The sequence below is a fragment of the Calonectris borealis genome, chromosome 9 (assembly GCF_964195595.1).
Source record: "Calonectris borealis chromosome 9, bCalBor7.hap1.2, whole genome shotgun sequence".
Classification (NCBI taxonomy): domain Eukaryota; kingdom Metazoa; phylum Chordata; class Aves; order Procellariiformes; family Procellariidae; genus Calonectris; species Calonectris borealis.
Genome location: NC_134320.1, coordinates 16,036,589 through 16,056,953, shown reverse-complemented (window position 1 = coordinate 16,056,953; position 20,365 = coordinate 16,036,589). Strand labels below are relative to the sequence as shown.

General features: G+C 43.9%; 1 protein-coding gene across 1 annotated transcript in view; it reads right to left on the bottom strand.

The window, feature by feature from the left end:
* Nucleotides 1–19,105, bottom strand: part of MB21D2 (Mab-21 domain containing 2) — a 58,846-nt gene extending 39,741 nt beyond the window's left edge. The window contains exon 1 of the mRNA XM_075158428.1: nt 18,711–19,105. Coding sequence (XP_075014529.1) covers nt 18,711–18,921 — 211 coding nt within the window. The 5' untranslated portion in view covers nt 18,922–19,105. The remainder of the gene's footprint in view (nt 1–18,710) is intronic.
* Between the last annotated feature and the right edge of the window lie 1,260 nt (nt 19,106–20,365).

The window sequence follows — 20,365 nt, the reverse complement described above, 5'->3', positions numbered from 1 at the left end:
AATCATAAGGTGTATGCATCTCCTGATGTCCAGAAGAAAAGACTAAGAGGTGGAGGAACCGGAGCTCCTTGTAGAGTGCTCAGTACCACCAGGCACAGTGCACTATTTCAGATCAGTGACTGAGCTCTCAGCTCTTCAAAAGGCAGATTAAAACTCCTTGCTGTGTTGAGACAGAAAGAAAAACAAAGAAAAAAGACAGAGATTTAATAGCTTTGCTTACTCACACTCCTCCTTAAAGAAAAGCTGCAAAGAGTTAAGTAAAGACTAACCATAGCTTAAGTTTTTTCCTCATCAACCTTGGCAGCATGCTTTCAATACCAATGAAGACAAAAGTTAGAAGAAAAATAAAGTGAGAACAGGCAGATAAGGGGATTTCACAAGGATCCAAGCCAAGCACTGCTGTCTTACGCTGTCCTTGAAAAGGGAAGTGAGAGATCTTTTCAGAGAGTGCACTAGAAGTACAAAAGTGATACATCCAGGAGCATTTTAGTTGCAAAAGCCACATTAGGACCTGAATAATAAAAAATTCCTCCTTCCTTTTCTTTTGAGCACTAAAAACAACCAAGCAAACTTGCAAAAAAGAGTCAAACCTTCCATTTGCTTTCCTTCTCCTTCTTTAACCACCATTTCAGTACCTCCTAGATCTAGTCTTCCCTCGAGGCAAGCTAGCACAAAGAAGCGGGTTTTTTTATTTATATAGTGCTAAGGTATAGAGAAAACTGAGCCAGTCTGGACAGGAAACAAAATGTGCTGTAAACTGCTGTTTACAGAGTGATCAAAATTACTTCAAGAATGGGCTTAAAAACAAAATGTGGGGGGAAAAAAAGAGCAAACACCTTTCTAGGCAATTAACAGGACATACCACAACTGGTTCCAGAGTTAAGCTGCAAATGAGAATCTATAGTACCATTTTCAAACTCAGTTCAAGGCAGCAAAGTTTCACATTAAGAAAACTGTGGTGACTTGGTCAGGCCCTCTGTTGTGTGCATCTATCTTGTCAACTCTTCATTGTCATGTGTAGAGACATCAGTTTGTCTCACTACTTGGAAAAGTGCACTTTACAAACCTACAAAACTGTCAAGAAATGCAGGAACCATTGCTCCACTTACTATGGATCTTCCCTAGGAAGAACCTTGTATAAATCAAGATGCTGGGAACAGGAAAAGCTGAATCAAATATTGAAGAAACACTGTCCATTTCACTGACTTAGAAGAAGGAAAAGTCCAATCCCATCCTCAAAGGCTACAGTGGAAAGAACTGCATCAGAACATGTGTGAAAGGAGACAAACGCTCTTCTGTTGCAAATTGGAGCTAAACCTAAAGCACTGGAAAACCTGGAACTCCCTCCTTGTTTCCAAATAAATCTTCCTCTTTTGAATGTCTACTGTTGTTAGTTCAAGATTCGATATATAATGGGAGGGGCTAGAAACGAATTTTATTCTTTCTTAAAAAAGTAAAAATAAAAATGAACCTCCCCAAAAGCCTCCAAGCTTACCCTCTCTTCAGGAATTAGGAATTTGTACAAAGTGTCCTTGACCTGACAAAATCACAGTTTAGAAGAATGCTACAAAGCAGCAAAGAAAAGGTGGACAAAAAAGAATCTATATGCACATTATATGCCTTATGATACAGCGCCATGTACATACCATGAATCACAGTCAGCCAAATATTTTCAAAACTCAGCTTATATATTCATATCCAACCAGTGTGCACCAATTAGCCTTCCTTTCCAAATAGTGAAATACAATAGCTATTTAAGGCTAGAGACATTTTGTTTCAAAATAGCCCAATGCAAAATTTGCAACATTGAAGCAAAACAACTAGATATTAGTTTGCAAGTAATCCTGCTGGCCTAGGAGATCAGCATTCCTGAATTACTATCCTTTTATTATTGGAAAGAAAAGAGCTTTGCTTTTACAGAAAGCAATCACCATGCAGTTTGGACAGAGAGCGATCACACCTCCAGATCGATGGCGAAAAAGAAGGAGGGAGGACGGGAGAGAGGGTGAAGCCTGAGTGCAAACCCAACCCTGCCTATGAAATGGAAACAACTGGTGCGTTTTCACAGTAGTCTGAAGCTGGACAAGTGAACGTGCACCTCCTTGGTCTGTGCAGACAGATGCCACCAGGGAAGATGAAGCAGAACATGCTTGTGGTGTGTCAGTCTGGTGGCCCCGTCAGGTGTAAATCCACTTCAGGTGTTCACAGCACTTCACTACCAAAGCAGACTGTAGTCTGGCTTAGCACTGTGTGTGTACCTCATTTAGGAGTGCTTCTGGCAATTTACAGGTAAGGAAAATATGGGTGCTGGGAAAAACAGGTCATAAAAAACCAAGGCTATTTAAATATAAAATAAAATGCAGCAAAGAGCACTCTGTGGCCACAGTAAGTCCCTAAGGAATCATGAGACACTTCCTGACGGATCACTGGTAGGCACAAACTATTTTTCCCTCCCTTAGACAGCTTACAGGATCCAGCCCTTCCCACCACTTAAAATTCAATACTGTAAGAGACTGCCGACTCCTCTGTACATCGGAAGCAATGGGGGAAGCGAACAAAGCTGCTTTACTTTCCTCTAATCTTTCTCCCTTGTGTGCCTGCACCAGATGGTGCCAAGCTGCAGGTTGGAGGGAGATAATAAACCCAGAGGAAAAAAAAATGGTAATATTAGGTTATAAAACAGCTGACCTTCAAATATGACATCAGCTCCTGTTTAATTGATGGGACAGGTTCAGACAGACAGACGCACGCACCCTGGGATGTCCATATTCAGCACCTTCCTTTCTAATATGGGAAGAAGGCATACGGCAGCGCCGATAAAATAGTCTGTTCAAACTTCACAGGTGTGAGAATAAGGAGAGAAAAAGTCAGTGTCCGTTTATCTTGAGACAGGCAGACCCACTCGGGGAAAGCATTCTTGCTGAAAGTGGTTTTGCTTAAACCCTTGGTCCAGTATCACCAGTCTCTACTGATGATAGCCTGCCTCTCCCACTGTAAGCGAAGTGAAATAACCCCAGAGTTAGAGAGCACAGATCTTCTAGAACAGGAAAATACAAGACGGTTTTAATCTTCTTGCTACTCTGGCCCAGAGCTTTGCTTCTAGCTGCCATCATTGCAAACACTGCTATGAACAGTGGTTTTAAACACCGTGCTGAGGACTGGGGTTATCCTGCTTCGGTCAAGCACAAGCTCTGGAAAACTCTGCCACAGCATACTGGAAAATTTTGCAGCCTTTTTTGATATGCTGATCTCAAACATTTCCCACCAGCCTAGTGTTGGATGACTATTTTGTATGATGTCCAACTTTGGGATAAAGAAAGCAAAATACACTAAATAGTACTCCTGTTGATTGAAAGGAAAGCCCTGTGCTACTGTGAGGAAGATGGAGCCCTGTGAAATGCACAGGCCTGAGAGTGGGAAGCCCTGGGTGGCTCTCTGCTTCCCCTGCAACACAGAAGGCGGCACCTCCCTCTCCTTGGCAAGGAAGTCATCTCCTGCCCACCTGCCACAGCTGCCTTTGCAAGTAGCTGAAAAGGGCTTTAAGACTATTAAGTGGTTTGAGAAACATTAGATTCTGTTTTAGTGCTTTTAGTGCTCTCCAGGCAAAGGTGACAGAAAACAGCCTCAGCTAGAAGAGTGCCCATCTCATGTCAGACGCAAGGAAGCAGCCTGCACTGTACACTGGGTCACAGGACTTTCCGGCTATGTTTCACCACTCTCAAAGGAAATCTATACAGAGGCTCCTAGCAGCAAGGGACAAAGCCACATTGAGTGACAACACTGAACAGTTGAGTATTTATTAGACAAGTACAAAAAGAAAATAGCTTGCTGCAAGCAGCTCAGTGCTAAAACACTGAATTTCAGTTTTCTTGCTGCTTCAAAGTTGCTTCAATCGGGGAGGAACAAAGCCAAGAGCAGAGCCACTCAATCGCCATGTCCCAGTGGAGTGTCTGCACCCAGCCACCAATACAAACATCTCTCGTTCACATCACAGCCGTACCAGGTCTGCCTGGCTCTGCTCTCTAGAGCCAGACAGATGCCAGGACATTGGCCAGCGTACAGGTCCCTCACCAAACTACTGCTTGCTTGTCCTGTGAACAGCCCTGTAACTTGTTCTTGTCCTTCTCAGAAACCAAAGGTTGTCACAGGCTGCTGGCAGGGGAAATGCCTTCCGAAGAACTCAGAAATTTTGCACAGAGCTTGGAACTGGGACAGTACTGATTTAACATCTACCATTAAGAGCAGTTTAAAATTTAATGGTCAGAGCACAATAAATCCTATCCAGACATTTTCAGCTTGCAAGCCAGGCCATCAGCAGGGCAGAAACAGATTTGCTGCAAGGCGACCAGGAACAATTTTAAGTGTCTTTTGTAGAGAACACAAGCCCTGGATTGTCTCAAACCACAGCTTTGTCCAGCACCTAGATGAGAAGGCACAGGGTGAGGAAAGGAGGTACTCAAGCAACCAATATTTGCCAGTTAAAACAGATGGGACCAAGAAATGAGGAATAAGGCAGTGCAATGCTGAGCTGTAGTGCAAAACTGGATCATTATCCTCCTTGATGCAGAACAGAACAGCAACAACCCTAAAAATAACCTTACATTTTCCTCCAGAATCACACTGGGTTCTCATTTGGGTCCAGGTTGCTTCTTATACTGCACTTAGCATCTCAAATAGCTTGAATCACTGCCTAGCTATCAAGTGTGGCACTGAATGCCTGCATGTGTAGGAATTCCATGCTAACAGAGTTTGGATGGAACTCCAAGATGCACTGTTGGGATCTTTCAGAGATGCTGGTCACATGGTTGTTCTGCCATACTGAGGACACAAATTGCATTGCCTTCCTTTGTCAGCAGGTTTTCAAAGCAAATAGGAGGACTTCTTACTATCCACCAGCAGCAGAGACAGGGACTAAGGAGTACATTCCTTCACCCCTTGTTACCATATCTGCTAGAAAACAAACCCACAGACTCAGGCTGCCTTGCTGTGCGAGACACACACACAGCAAAGACACACGGGGCACAGAGCTGTGGACAAAGCCAAAGAGGTGGTGGGGCCCGTATGACCAGCTTAGTTCCTATCTTCCTCCCATATGGGTCAACAGCAGACCTCCCACATCCTCCAACAGGAACAATTCAAGTAGCTGGAGGCTAAAGACGGGGTTGCTTTAGCATGGAGGGGATATCAAAAGAGAGAGGTTTGCATCAGTGATACCAGCTCCATCCTCCCACAGACTTTCTCCTCTTACCTCCATAGATCAATTGCCCCTGTAATTTAGGGCAATACACCACTAACTACAGCCTCTTCAATATCCCAGTCACTAAAGTTTTAATGCCTCAAAAACAAAGGGATTGGGAGAGGGAATGGTGAAGGGACAGGGGTGGAGCTGTGCGGTGCCTGGGAAGGGAAGAGGCCTCTCTCCAGCTCTCTGAAGTCAGCTTCTGCTGTTGTAATGGAACCTTATCTGGGAAAAGAAATCTTCAGTTAAAGAATGCTGCAAACAACCACAATGGTTGAACAGAGGGTGAGCAGCAGCAACCCCACACCATGCTGAAGTCCGCATTCCTAAAATTCCCCAGCGCATGCAGGCATGCTCAGAGAAGGCGACTTAGTGGCTCAGGGGTTATTAGCTGAGAGTTCAGGTTCAGATGCGCCATGGGACAGAGGTCAGGGCATGGATACGCCTCCTTGTCTCTCCTAGGCTTTCATTTGAAAATCTTCAAGTGCTCTCAGAGTAGCACCCTTAGTGTCCTCTCTCCACCCACTATTGCACAAAGCAGTTTTTGCTTGCGTTCCTCCAGGGCCGGACCCTGCAGCAACCTCCTGGGAGGTCTCATGAAAACAGCAGCAAGGAGATTCCACCCTACCCCCCTGATAACCACTGCATCAGCGTGAGGGAGGAGGATAGTGTTAATGCAGCAGCAATCAACAAGCCTGCTTGTTTCTTATTCCAAAACGAAGACAAAGGTGGGGTTGTTCAGCTAGGCAGTACAGCCAAGCCTTGTAACGAAGGCAGGAAAAAATGTGGGTATTCTTGATTTTGGTTTGGACCGAGCCCCTTGAAATAGGATGGGCATAGGAGTATTTTGCAAAGAAAAGTAAAAAATTGAAAATGCAGAAGAAAAATACTTGTAAGTGCTCTACTAACAGTGCTCCTCTGGAGACAAAGGGGATGGGGAGGAGGGGACAAAATAGGGAAAAAAATCCAATGCTTCAAGCTTATTTTATCCAAACTTCAGAACAGGAAGGAGTCACTAAACTGTGCTGAGTTTTAGAGTAGAAGAGAAATGGAAACAAACATTTGATTTTTGGGTATATTTCAGAAAAAAATATGGCACACTAACACTAAAAAAGCAGAGTTAAAATGTAGCAGGGAAGTCTGGACATAAAACAACAAAATGCAAGAGTGAAAGAAGGTCCCTAAATTCCCTATGCTTCCAGCATAGGAACATGTATAGCAATTGGAGAAAATGAACTGTGAAGGCAGAGATTTAATTCCTATTATTTGGTAGAAGTTCCCTGACAAATCAGTTTGCTAGTCAAATCACACAATCCTTTTTTTTAAGCTATTCATTTGCAGTGTTTAATAGGAACATTTTCAGCTTTAGACTCTGAGCTGTATTTGGCAGCTACAGTGCTAATAATAAACTGTTAGAATATCTTGCTCCTTCAGCTGACCAACTCCCTTAACGTGTCTTGGGGCAGAAGGCAATGTGCTGTTTGACCAGGTAATTAGTTGTCTTGGAGACATCTTCACATACAACAGCAGCTCAGTCAGTCACTTTGAGTGACGCCACCTAGCAATCTGCACATTAACTTCAAACAGAAAATGAGGGTATCAAAGCCACTGAGAGAGAAATCATCACCTGCAAGAAACATGCTGTTCTTCTCCCATGCACTGCTAGCTGAATGGAAAGCTGTAGCAAGATGAGAGTTTTGATCTCAAAATGCGCTGCTACCTCCCTGCGTAATTAGGTCACTAAGAGGCTAATGGTGTTCCTGTTCATACAACCATTTGTATGAAAATTGTAATCTACGCTGTTCTTTCAGAATCAGTTTCAGGTCAAACCTGCAGGCATCACTTCTAAAAAAGAAAGTTACCAAAAGGTTAAACAAAGAGCCAATTCGGAAGTGCCACCACTTAGTTATAACTAAACCTCATGGATTAGAAAGAGGGTTATAACTACAAAGCATGTGGGCAGTTCTACAGCACCAGGCATCAATTTACAAAGACTACCAAATAGTTACTTCCAAGGTAAGTCACTAAGCCCAGGTTATTACGTGATCTGATAAAAAAAGATTCTTATCTTCTAGTCACCCTAACGGAATGCTAAAAAGAGATGCTATTCTCGCAAATAAAAAGTAGAACCAATCCTGCCCAGCTCAAAGACATAGACAGACATGCATCAAACTCCCCCTCACCAGCTCTACACGCATATGCAAATGCCAAGGTAGAAAGTGAGTGAAGGGCCAGACAAATTAGGTTATGCCAATGCATGTATTACTCCATGTTTGGGATTCAGATTTGTGAACAATAGGACATAATGTCTTTAATCACCCTCAAAACACATCTCTTACCTGGTAACAGGCCTTCTGTTGGGCTTTCTCCTCCCCCAAAAGACAGACTGGTGCTCTAGCAGGTGCTGGATCTAGTGAAACATGGACCAAAGCCATCCACCAAGCATCCTCAATTCTCTTCAGCCCATAGTCTGATGAGCCAGCATAATAAGAACTGACAGATGTTTATTCTCCTCCTGAGCCTTGAGGTCCACTGGAGATGGTGTTCCCCCAAGGCCTCATGCAAGCACAGAAAGATGCACTTAAAGCATCAACATCTTTGCTAACTCAATAGCTTCTGAAACCACAAATCTGTTAACTGTAGGTCTGCATATTTGCGGCACAGAATGTACAGGCAAGTCTCCTGCATAATTTTCTTAATAGTACCACATATGACTTGGGAGTAGTCCAATTCCTGTGCAAACAGGGTTACATGCAAAGGCTTAAAAACTTCAGGAAGAAAGACACTGTCCCTGTATAGAACATTCCTGCCAACAGCTTCAGTTAAGGCGAAAAAGAAAAGCCTTGTCCCAGCTGTAATGAAAGGTTCCCCTGGGCAGCAAGAAGAGTAGCTTTGCTCACAGAATATTTGCATCTCAGCTGAATTAGTTAATGTGTGTTGAACACTCTGAAAATTGTGAAGTGGTATATAAACACTAAGGACTCTTATTTATTATTGTCTTGGTGCGCAACAGCGGAAACTAGTGCCATTTACAGACGCGAATTAAGAACAACAGGAGGTCTATCGACATGCTGTGGGTCTGGGGATTTTGTTCATTTGTCTCCCCCACTCCTGTCTCCCTCAGACAGAAATCTCTTCCATAGGACTCCTACAATCCTTGCCAAGCAGGGCTGGCCTTGGCTTAGTGAAGCCTGTCACGGTGGAACAGCTCTGCCGGGAGGGGATGAGACCTTCACCTGCAAACCTAGGTTATATCATTTCTCAACAGCACTCTCCTACGCTCCAAAGCACTGACATCACTGCCCTTGAACAGCAAATATTTTCCATCTAAATTATTTGTTTGGGGCAAAGTAAAATAGAAAATAGAATAAAATAAAGACACATACACATTTCAAGGTAAAGAAAGGGTTAGTTAAAAAAAGTTGAGAACTCAGAGTGACATACACTAGCACAATAGAGTGATTCATATACACAAGCCATGTCTTACAAGACTGGTCTCAGCATAAGAGCAGATTTTTAGACACCGATTTCTTTACCTGCATTGTTAAGAAGCAGCTTAGATAAAAAGATGATTCTAAACCTCCTGTCTGCAGCTTGGGTGAAGGAGTGAGAGGGATTATCTAGTTTTTAAAGTAGCTCAGGAGCACCTTATGTTTCCTGAATCAGAATTAAAGAAGATCAAAATCACTTTTTTTTTAACTTTGATTTTCCAGACTAACTTGTAACTTAACTCTGTGGCGCTGATAATGTGCAAATAGTTTTGCTAAGTGCTTACATATAATATAGGAATCCCTCCCCAAGATAATTAAAATAACTGCACAGACATAGTCATTCTTTGATATCACAAGCCTGTGTCAAAGTAGTTATTTTCAGTGTAACATTGCTGCCTCAACTGCATGTTTTGCACATTCACAAAATTCACAGGATATTGGGAAAAATTGGGGGTACAGGGTCAAGCTTTTACTGACAACTTAGCACATAAAACAAGCCTCTAACAGATGCTCAGTCAAATTGTAATAGCTCCTTTTTCTCAATACTGCACTTAGATGTGCATTACAGCTTGCACATTGGAAAAAAAAAACAGGCATTTAATTCAGAAGGTACAGCTTGTTCAGAAACATGCTGCACTTGCAGAGAGACTTGCATTCCTTTTATTTTCTTCAAGTTACTGTTTGCTTAGCACATGGTTGCCCTACTGTCTATGAAATACAGATATTTCAGCAACTCAAGCTTTGAGGGCCTAATATCAAGGGGCCAATATCAATACCTGATCTGCCATTCAGCACACTGTATGCAACTTTCAAAAGGCAAATTTCAGAGACAGAAGGCAACAGAGCCCCTGAAGTGTTGTTAGAGTGACATTCCCTCCTCTATTTGCAGAGCTGCAAATTGTTTTATGAATACCATTCAACCAAAAGTTTAAAATAAACAGCAATTCACTGCCCATGCTGGAACAGAGGCAAGCTCTGCTGGTTGTATCACAAGGAATAACCACTGGAGAGCAGCTGTACAGCTGTCCCTGTGTACAGATCTGCATCCATACCCAGGCCTCAGAATAACATATAACAAAGAGCAGTGGGTTTAGGCACCACTGAATCAATATAACTACACCGCTCTTAATGCTGGCAAGGAAGAAGTGTATTTAGAAGGAGATTAGGGTATTTCTCCCCTCCTCCCAAGACAAGCCTTATTTCATTTGAATGCAGTCAATTAGCTCCTTTGTTTGCACTCAACTCCAGATTCCTCAGTGCACCAGGCAATGCTGTACAATCACATTCAAGAGTGGCAATGTACAAAAAAAGTTTACACGAATTGGTCGCAAAGTACCTACAGGAGCTTGCAAGCTCCTGCAAAATGCCCTCTAGAACAGGTTCCTGTCGCACTGAGCTAGGGACAGAGATTAGAGTTATCAGCTTTGACACTCAGCAGGAATGTGTCACAAAGGATTAAATCATTATATCATGAAGTGTCAGCAAACGCAGCATTCCTGCTGTTCTACCACCAAGTTATACATTAATTAGTGCGGTACAAAACAAACATGAAATATCTCCAAGCATCTGCCTGTGGATCAGGCCCAGCCAGAGATATTAGCACAGGATTCATTTCCAAAAGGAGTCACCCAAACCATCACCAGCTCTTCAAGAGATCCATTAAAATGCAAAGAGTAGAAGTGCTGAAGGGAAAAGCACAGAAGCTAATTGCAGTGTTTGTCTTAGCATTTTTGATAGCTGTTTAATACAACTCCTTCCTCACAACCTCAGCACCTGATTTTCTAAACAAGGTCATATATGTACCACTGAATAAAAACATCCTTCCTTGAGAGAGGTCTGGAGCAGTGTCAAAAGATCCTGCAACATGAACAGGAGAGTTGAGATAAGACATTTTAGGACAGAAAAAGCACATGGCCTAACAGACTATGTTGTAAAGCAAGAACCGGCTTTGTTATTTCTAGATTCAACTGCAAGTGTTCCCTTGCTGCTCAGCAGTTCTGGACCAAATCTTTTATGAACTCTCACTCCATCAGTGGGTGGAAGAAATTCCGCATGGTCTGACTGCAAGCCACAGGAGAGAAGATCTAAGCAGGCCAACAACACCTCACACATAAACCTGTACTTTTCATCTAAATCATGACCTTAGAAAGGTGTCATTGGATAAAAAGAAAATTATTCTCTGCCAATTCCTTATGGCTATCCCAGCAGGATTTCTAGCTTTGGGCATGTCTTGTATTTTTCCCTTGCTTTCTGTCCCAGACTGCTGCCTTCTACTGCTTGGCATTGCCTGACTCTGCCAAATTACATCAGCATGCAGACTGTGGCCAGGATGCATTCTTTAGACTAATTTGTCCCAATTTTGCTTTGGGAACCTTCAGTATAAAGTAAGATTACTTGCTAGAACTGCTTAACTGGGTCAGGTTGTAATCTGTCTCTCAGAGGTTGAACTGTACTTGATCTCGACACCACCAGATCAACGACAGAGCAACTATTTGCTTTCACTATTTAAATAATTTCTGAGGCTAGACTCTCAAAAACAGACTTTCTTTTCCAGCTTCAGTCTCAGAGGGTTGCACAGTTAAATCATCCTATCATGAAGAACAGCAACACCACAATGTTCCACTATTCTGGTACCACCCCACCTTTCATAGACCGCTGATGCGCAGGAGACAAGGAAGGCTTCTGGTAGTATCAAGGTCCCACTACATATCATTATATTCAGAAACTTGCGCAACTTTGTATAAATTTGGGGGCAGCTCAGAATGGAACGTGGGTCTAGGGTGTCCTGACTCAATGTTTTACCTACAGAGTGATTTTTTTAGTAGAAATGGATGCCACCCAGCTCCTGTTCTACGAGCTGAAGCCACCTGGTGCTGTGCAAACTTCTGCCCACAGCCCTAAACATGAGTGGAACACTGCTATTTCAAAGACATGGATATTATGAACCTTAAAGTAATTAATCACCCCCACTCAGTGGGGTTATGCAAATTGTACTTTTGACACCAGCTTGCGCGTAACAAAATGCATTAACCACCTTCTAATTAAATGCTTTAAATTAGATTAAAATCATACTGTCTGACAGATGAAATATAATGCATTAACAGGATTGTTGTAACTTCCTTAGCATGAAGTGTTTATTAAAAGCTCCAAAGTCAAATATGTTGGGGAGAAGGGAATCTATCTTCCTCAAACTGACTGCTACAGCACATGTTGATTCCCTTACAACCAGAAAGTCACTGAAATGGTGCTTTGAAAGAACTGCAGAAAGTTTATCTAATGCAGAAGTACATGATTCAGGGACCTGTCAGGTTGGCTGAAGTACTAAGGCACAGATTAATCCACTAAGTCCAGGACAATTGCTATTTGCAGTAAAAAGGAATGCAACAGAATGGTAAAAATGAAAGCAAACAGTGGAGGTCTCTTTATTAAAGAGAGCAAAATCCATAGCAGCGTCTGTCAACTGGAACATCAGCTGCTGCTGAAAGATTTATTTTGAATGTCTCATAAGCTGCCTTCCAGTTGCATTAGCAAAAAAAGAAGTCAACCCTCATATTTTTGTTAGTCAGACAGTAAGACAGGTTTGTGCTAACTGAAGTCATAAACCTTCACTGGATATAAAATCCATAGTTAGGATGGGGAACCTATGAAGTATGGTTGCAAGTTCCAATAAAGCTACAGTTCAGTCTCCTGAACTCACATCACACTACTAGTGATCAGAACAAGACTTGGGCAAATAACTTGAGACATCCACCTAAAGGTCAGTTTTCAGTTCTCTCACCCTTGCTCCCATGCAGGCACATTCCTCTTTTCTCAATAAGGGAAAGTTCTGTGAGTGCAACATCCAAAGCTGCCTTCTGCTTCAGCTCCCATGATAGGTCCTCTGCCTTTCCGAGGAAGAAAGCAGGGCAAATACCCTTCTTTGCTTCCCCAGAATTCCATCTACCCTACTGCTTGTTTTATACCCCAAAGACAGGCAAATTAAAGAAAGTCTAAATGTACTATAGTATGTTGTGCAGATGAATGGACTGTTACTCTCACGGAATTTTACTTCCTTGTTCAGAGGATAGCAGGGAAGCAATTAACGGTTTTCTTTTAGGATATGGAACTTAACCATCCCAGCTGTAAGTTGCTAAACGAAAACCCGGCTCAGGAATTATGTCACCCCACATAATGCATTCAATTCTTAAGTGTCTCTTTTCATAGGAAATGAGCTACAGCTCTTGCTTCTCAGTTAGTTTCATACACTAGCATCACCCAGCCATAGGTAATGGACTCAATGGCAGGTCATTTTTCTTAGACTCAAAGGGAGTTGAGAGGTCTATGCCAGAGCCTCTCCCTGCAGCTGCCACCACAGGGTCTCACACAGACATGCCTGGAGGTGCAGTTGTCATCTCAATCACTGTTCACAGCGTCATGCTGTAGCAGCCCTGGCAACTGAAGCCCCCTTGACTGGAGGTGAGAGCTAATCTCTTGGCCTTAACCACATTTCTTCCTGGCACTTTCTCACCTAACCGATCTTGCAGAGTACAAACAGCTAGGGTCTGACCTGGACAGAGAAGGAAACACAGGGAAGGGTTTCAGAGAGGCACCTGGGAAAACCATCTTTGCAGCAAAAGGACTGGGACATGCACAGGGGCAAGAGTGTACGTGTCAAGGCCCAAGAAAAGATGCAAAAGTTTTAGCTGTACAGGAGATGGTTAAAGCCAGCAGGAACCTGGCATTTGTCAAAAAAAAAAAAAATTAAGACAGACAATGCCAACTATCCAAAAAACTTGCACAGCTTGGAGATTCCCTTTGAGAAGTTCAGGCAGGACTATTACATCCTGAGTCTCCTCTAGGCTGGACTCTGCCTGTGGGTCTCTGAGTACACATCTGTCTTATAAATTACCAAAGCTATAATAAAACACGTCCTCCAGCCTTTCTGAGCAATGTTGTATTTGCCTTTAATTTAGCTTCACCTATAAAAATAGCCAGCTGCCTAAAAGAAAGTTGAACAACTGGTTTCTGACCAGAATTGCTCCAAATGTTTTAGCATTCATGCAAAGTCATGTGGAAGAAAAAAAGAAAAGTCAAAAGCCCAACAACTCACGTATCTTGGTTACCACCCTCCACTATAATTATAAAATTGCCCTTAAAACATAATTGCATAATTGGGCTTGGCAAGTATTCACGGAAATCTTTTACAAATATTTCCACAGACTGAAGGAACAGGCGGTGGGCAGTCTGACAAGCCTGCCATGAGAATTTGTGCCCTTAGGACATGTTCCTAGCTATTACACTAAATACTTTGCATCACAGCCTAATGTTTCAAAACAGTAGTTGAGCAAGTGAAGTACCAGCATCTTAAAACCAATCGAGAGAAAGATTTTCAAGCTATTTTCATTGCACACATGGAGCAGCAATCGCTTTGAACAAAAAGACAGAGGAGGCTTTTTAAATAGTTACACAGAAAGAATCCCCAGTTAGATGAAATTGGTTGACTTGGCTACAACCAAATAGAAGCTACCAATGGCTTGCTAGGGTTACTTTACCAGCATAGCACCCTGTCCCTTAAGAAAAAAACACCACAAAACCCCCACAACCTCAAATGCCAATACAGAAACATGTGGCCTGCAGGGAGAGGAGACCCAACAGAAGCCAGAAATGAAATCTGCAATACAGTAAGGTTGTTTTTAACAGCTGTGCATTATGCATTCAGCAGCACAGGGAATGCCAGCAGGGAGCCTTTATTAACGTAGGCCTCAGAGTACAGTGTGCTCCTATCATGATTGGTCTCTCTTGAGAAAAGGCGCACACACATAAAAGACAACCCTAGAGAGATCACTCCAATCCTGTTGCTGTTTCATCAGCTCGACACCACAACAGAATCCAGAGAATTTCCATGATGTATCATAGACAAACAGGTAACACTTCCAACAACTCCTGAAATCTAATCTACAATAGAAGGTTTCATCAGCAAGCTACGCCAGGTAGGGAAAGGGAGAAAAAGTGCTGCACAAACCCACACAACAGAGACACACTACCAATGTTGTTCTACTATACAGACCTCGGGTACAGGGGAGGACTGTGAAATGCTTCTCTTGTAGAAGATGCTAACAAAAGCAAGCTGTGGTCAGGACACCTGTGTTCTCAGTACAGCAATCTGTACCTCCACCGCACAGATTTTAGGGGCCCATCAGGCCAAGAAACAGCTGGAAGCCTTGCTACAGATGCAGGGGCCCAGCAGGGTAACTCACTCCATTTGGGAAGCTGGTATTGGCAGCAGAAATCTTTTGCTGATGCCAGCTCTGCCTCCGCTATGAGACTTGCCTCTATCACAAACACTTGTTAGCACACCCAGCTCAGCACCAGGCCGACACCAGAAAAAAGGGAAATGCTCTCAGAATAGGCTCACCACCTCTCCCGTATCAGGTGCTGATACAAGCTCTCTAGAGGTCTTGTCAACAGCTCTAAGTTGCAGCTGGCTGCAAATCCTCAAAGTGTGGCCTGTCCTCGTGGGCAGCTCCAGTCCTCTCCCGCAGAAGTGAGATGCAACCACTGAAGTGACAAAAAGACACACTAGAGGCCTTAAAAAAAAAAAAGAAAGCCACTGTCCAGTCCTTCCCCTGATTTGAGGGGGAGAGAGCAATGAGAGGAAAGAGAATGGGATGAAATTTCCTGAGCATCGCTCTTCAGACTCTACGGAGAAGTCTCATGATAGGAAAGGGAAACAAAATACCGACCTGAAGACCTTGAAAACTCCTCTAGATGACTGAACGCCAGTGTGTGCCTGGAATGGAGGAAATAGCTCTGTATCATCTGTATTTATTCACGCCTCCTTGCTCTTCTATTTTCTTCTCCTCTTGTTAAGAGGTAAAACAGAAGAGTCAGTATCCCTAATAACATGATCTGGTTTGAGGCAGCAATAGCACTAGAAATTTCAAGGGGCTGTTTAACATGCAATGTTCTAGTTCCCAAGAGCATAATATATGGCTTTTTTTAAGCCTAGCACATCTGTGCATTACAACACTTTTTTATTTAGATCTCAACAGAAGGAGACAGGTAGTGTTTATTAAAGAAGTTTCCTAGAAGTACTTGTACTGCAGGAACAATACTCTCTAGGCCAGGTACCCTAAAAGGTTTTGTAATACGAGTGCTATGCACCTCTCATCACAACAGCAGCAAGTGCTTTAAAAATCAAAATAACATTGACTGTAATATCATCACTCGATAAAAATACTCCTTTATCACTCTTCAAGCACAAAAAAACCAAAACCAAGTCACAGGGAGAGTAATTAGCTCCTTTCACAACGGGCAGGCAGAGACTTGGTCTCTCAGTCACTCCCAGCCAGCCCGCTGCCCAGAACACAAGACTCTCTTTTCTCCACTTTTTTTCTTGATTAATACAGCCTTCCCCTCCTTTGCGGCTCAGTTATACCTGTGCCAAAGAGACAAGTAATTACCAGGCACAGCTCAGTGCGAGTACAGGAAGTTACCCAGCAAAGGCACCAAAAGACAGCTGTTCTTTCAGTGTGGGGTGTTAGCAAGACCATACGGTCTTGGTGACTGTGAATGGGATGCCCAGGAATTGCCCACATTCAGAAAATACTCTTACCCCACCAGATAGGTAGGTCATTTGCAGTCCTATTCTAATGCTTGGGGCACAAGATTTTGGACAAAGGCATGACAAGCAGTACCTCTCCCTAATTTTATCATAGCCCAACTCTTGAGATCTCCCAGAGTTCAGTCGGGAATAGCCAGGGCAAGACAACACAGATGAAAAAGAGTTAATACAAATAGAAAGCAAAGATCTGACCTAGAGGGCAAGCCATGCAGAGTACAAACATCTGAGAATCTGCACAAAGTCTCCTCGCCTACCATTCATCCACCAATTACACACCAATGTAATTAAATCAGGAAAGCTACGTTTAATTTTCCTATCATCACCAGATGAGATAAGAGCAGTACGTATGGGAGGGATCAGGCACAGGGGAAAGAGCTATTTATTAATAAGTTAAATCCTTTTAGATTTAAGAGCCTCTCTGGCTAAGAAGGGTCTGATCCAAAAACACAACTTCTGGGTCTAATGCAGATAAATCAGACACCCCATCTCCATTTCTGTCCTGGGGTTGGTCCTCAAATCTCTTCTTTTATTCAGAAACAAGTCTCATTGAAAATTGCCAGGCATAACTTAAACAGAAATATAGCTTTTGTTTAAACCCCGTTTTTAGTCTATACATTTAAAACTGAAGAACGCTCATCTCCCAGCCATTATATTAACAAAGACAGCCACATTAATTTACATTATTTCTAAACAGCCTAAGGCTCCATGTTTTCATGAAAAGCAAGGCATTAGGGTGCATTTGCAGAAATAAAAGGCATGCTCCAGCCCGTTCTTCTGTCTTTCTTCTATTGCCTTCTCCCGCGTGAGGAGGGAAGAAATGCTGTGGTCCCTGTTCCCTGCAAAGACTACTAATGCTTAAACAGGATCATATAAAGCTTTCTCTACTTGCTAGCCACACACCCAGAACTGCTGCTCTGGCTGTTTTCTCTCCACTCTTCTTTGCTTCATCCCATCCAGCCCTGCTTCCTCAGCCGGTTATTTAAAGCCCTGATTGAAAAACGTATCAGATCATAATAGTGGATGACTTCCACAGGATCAGGTTTTCAATAACAAAAATCCTACAGGCTTTGATGCAACCATGGCTTCACCACATCATTCTTCTTAAACAGGAAGGGAAAAATATTTATAACAGCAACTATAAATACACATGCTACTGACTTTTCAACTTGTTGTCCTTGTTCTCAAGCTAAATTTAGTCTGCCATATCCTGTTCAGCCCTTGGTGAAAAAGCAATACATACACAAAATTGTGCAAATCTCACGGCAGGCAATTATACTTATCCAGGTACCTTACAAGATAACCAGCTGGACAGGTAGATTCTCATTTAGTGAGTGTTGGTACGTTCATGGCTATAGAGGAAGTGGTCTATTATAGTGATTACCCCCCAATACAGAAAATAACTTTTATTGCAATAGGATAGCTCTGTGCTTCTGAATGAGAAAAGTGATGTAGTGTACATGCAGTGTACGTGTAGACCATACACTTGGTTTGTGCCAAATACGCTTCGAGGGTGTATGTGCACCTCTGAGCTACAAAGAACCATTCACTGGCCACACCTGCTGTTTACCCATGTTCTTATTTTACATGCAAAAGTGTTTGAGATATTGATTCAAACTTGGATGACTGATTTCAAGGTCCAACCTGCATGTTAAAGAGCATCCTTTCATATCCTGAAGGCTCTCATTCGTGTGAGTGATTCCTTAGTCAAAACAAGGTAAATATTTATCAGGAACTGACTACCTAGAGAATCAGAGTTGTTAGTCATTCCACTGGCAATCTTAAGAAGCCTTAGTCATGCCAGAGCCCAGGTGATTTCTGCAAGGGCCAACACATGCTTCACCCTGGTTTAAGGATCCCTGCCCGCAATTCAAAGTTTCACGCCAATGAGGACTCCCCCGCCACAATCTGACTTGTTCCACTGGCAGCAAGTTTTGCAACCTAAGCAAGAAACGCAGTTCAGAGGATGCTCCTCTACAAGCATAAGTCGTTCTAATAACCAAAATAAGCGGTCCAGAAAAAAAAATCTGCGTTTCCTACAGCCTTGATAGTTGGGGGGAAAAACAATAAAGGGTCGGGCTCGCCTCGCCTCGCCTCGCCTCCAGCCCTGCTGGCTCGGCGTGTTTCTCGGGCACCGGCCAGGTCTGCGACCCAGCCTTTCCTCTGTGCTTATAAATACATCGCTGCTAAAGGCCAGGTGGAGAGGATAGGAAAAAATAGTTTCCTGGAGGTGAGACCCGCCCTGCGGCCGAAGACTTCCAGCCCGGTGCGCCCGCGGCGCGGGGAAAGGGTCCGCCGGTGCCGCACCGTCGGGGAGCCCTGCCCCGGGGTCCCCGGCCGGCATCGCCACTGCCCCCGCCTCGCACGGTCCCTGCCCTACCCAGCATGGAGAAGATGAAGTCCTTCGCCGTGTGGATCTCCAGGGCTCGCTGGTCGTCATACTCCCTCTGGTCGTGTTTGGTGAATTCCTGGATGAGTTTATTCAATTCCTCCACCCTGGCTCCCGATCGGAAATCCAGCTCCGGGAAGGGAGGCTTGCTGTTGGTGCCGGCGGACCCTGCCTTGCTGGCGAGAGGCGCCGCCATCTTCATGCAAAAAAAAAAAAAAAAAAAAAAAAAAGGAAAGAAAGGGCGAGAGAGGGGGGGAAAAAAAGGAGGGGTTTGCAATGTTGCGATGGAAGAATGCAAACGGCGCCGCAGCGCAGCGGCAAGCCCGGGCGCGGGGGCTGCCTGCGGGGAGCGGAGCGCGGCCCGGGAGGCGCGGAGCGGCGCCGGGCGCCGCGATCAACAAGCGGCCGCGCTGGCTGAGCCCCCGCCCGCGCCGCGCCCGCCCGCGGCACCGCGGAGCCGCCCGCCCGCCGCCGCGCTGGGGGGGCCGGGCTGGAGCGGAGCGGGGGCCGCCTGCTGCCGGGGCCGGGGGCCGCGGGGGGGCTTGCTCCTTTGCCGGCGTCACGGCGGGCGGGTGCTAGGCTGGAGCCAGACCTCTGTCTCGGGATAAAATTCCTTTTTTTTTTTTTTTTTAAATTTAAATTCAATTTTAAACTTCAGCAAAAGCCTTGTCCTGCAAGTGGATTAATAACTGGCTGGGAACTCTGCTCCTCCCACATGTTCCCGAGGCATTCTGCGTTTCTTCCTTTTTTGCTCCATAAGTAATCCTGAAGATTTTTTTATATGTATATATGTGTGTGTATATATATATGAAGTAATTTTATCGTATAAGTAATGACCAAGATAAAGTATCCTCACTGCTGCACTTGAGACCAACCCTGCCTAGAAGCTCCTGAGAGCTACATAGACAAAGGGTAGGAGGGGAAATGGGATGTCAGAAGACTTGCCTGAGGTCAAGCAGCCTGTGGCAAGGAGCCCAGACCTCTGATCTCCATCCATTCCCTCATCGTCAAGACTACATGCTTTTCTTCTGTATGTATTTTTAATGTCTTCTAACTTTTCAACCTGGAGTGGTTTTCTCCCTTTAGCCTGATCTTCTGTGCCTTGCCCCATCATTGAACATATACAGCGCAATCCATTATTTACCTTAGTGCATCCACTGGAAGAACTGTCCTGTCTTCCTGCCAAGGGAGCGTACAAATATATTGTGTTAGCCTTCTACAGGGCATTTCAGATGCTATGGCACTGATGCAAACTGCTTGGATATGTATTATCCTCTCAAGATTCTTGGCAGAAAACAAAGCTTTCAGCTCGGTCCCAGGCTACGGTAAAATGTGTCTACCAAAATTAGGCATGAGGAATTCAGAGAAAAAACCAGGAAGGTGGAACTAAGCTTAGTGTGAAGAGGTTACAGGCAGCTTTCCCTGATGCATAGTAAACACAGATGCTAGTGTTTAGACCTGAGCTCAGGGATGTGGCTTGGTTCCTCTGGACCATTTGATCTTAATCAGAACTGGGAGTTCAGCACCTCTTGCAGTGGGACCTTATCTGAAACAAGGATGAAAATCAAGAGTATGCTTGGACCCTGTAACAGAAACCACAACCTATTCAAAGGAAACGGCTGATGCCTCTGGCTTTGTCCTGTAAC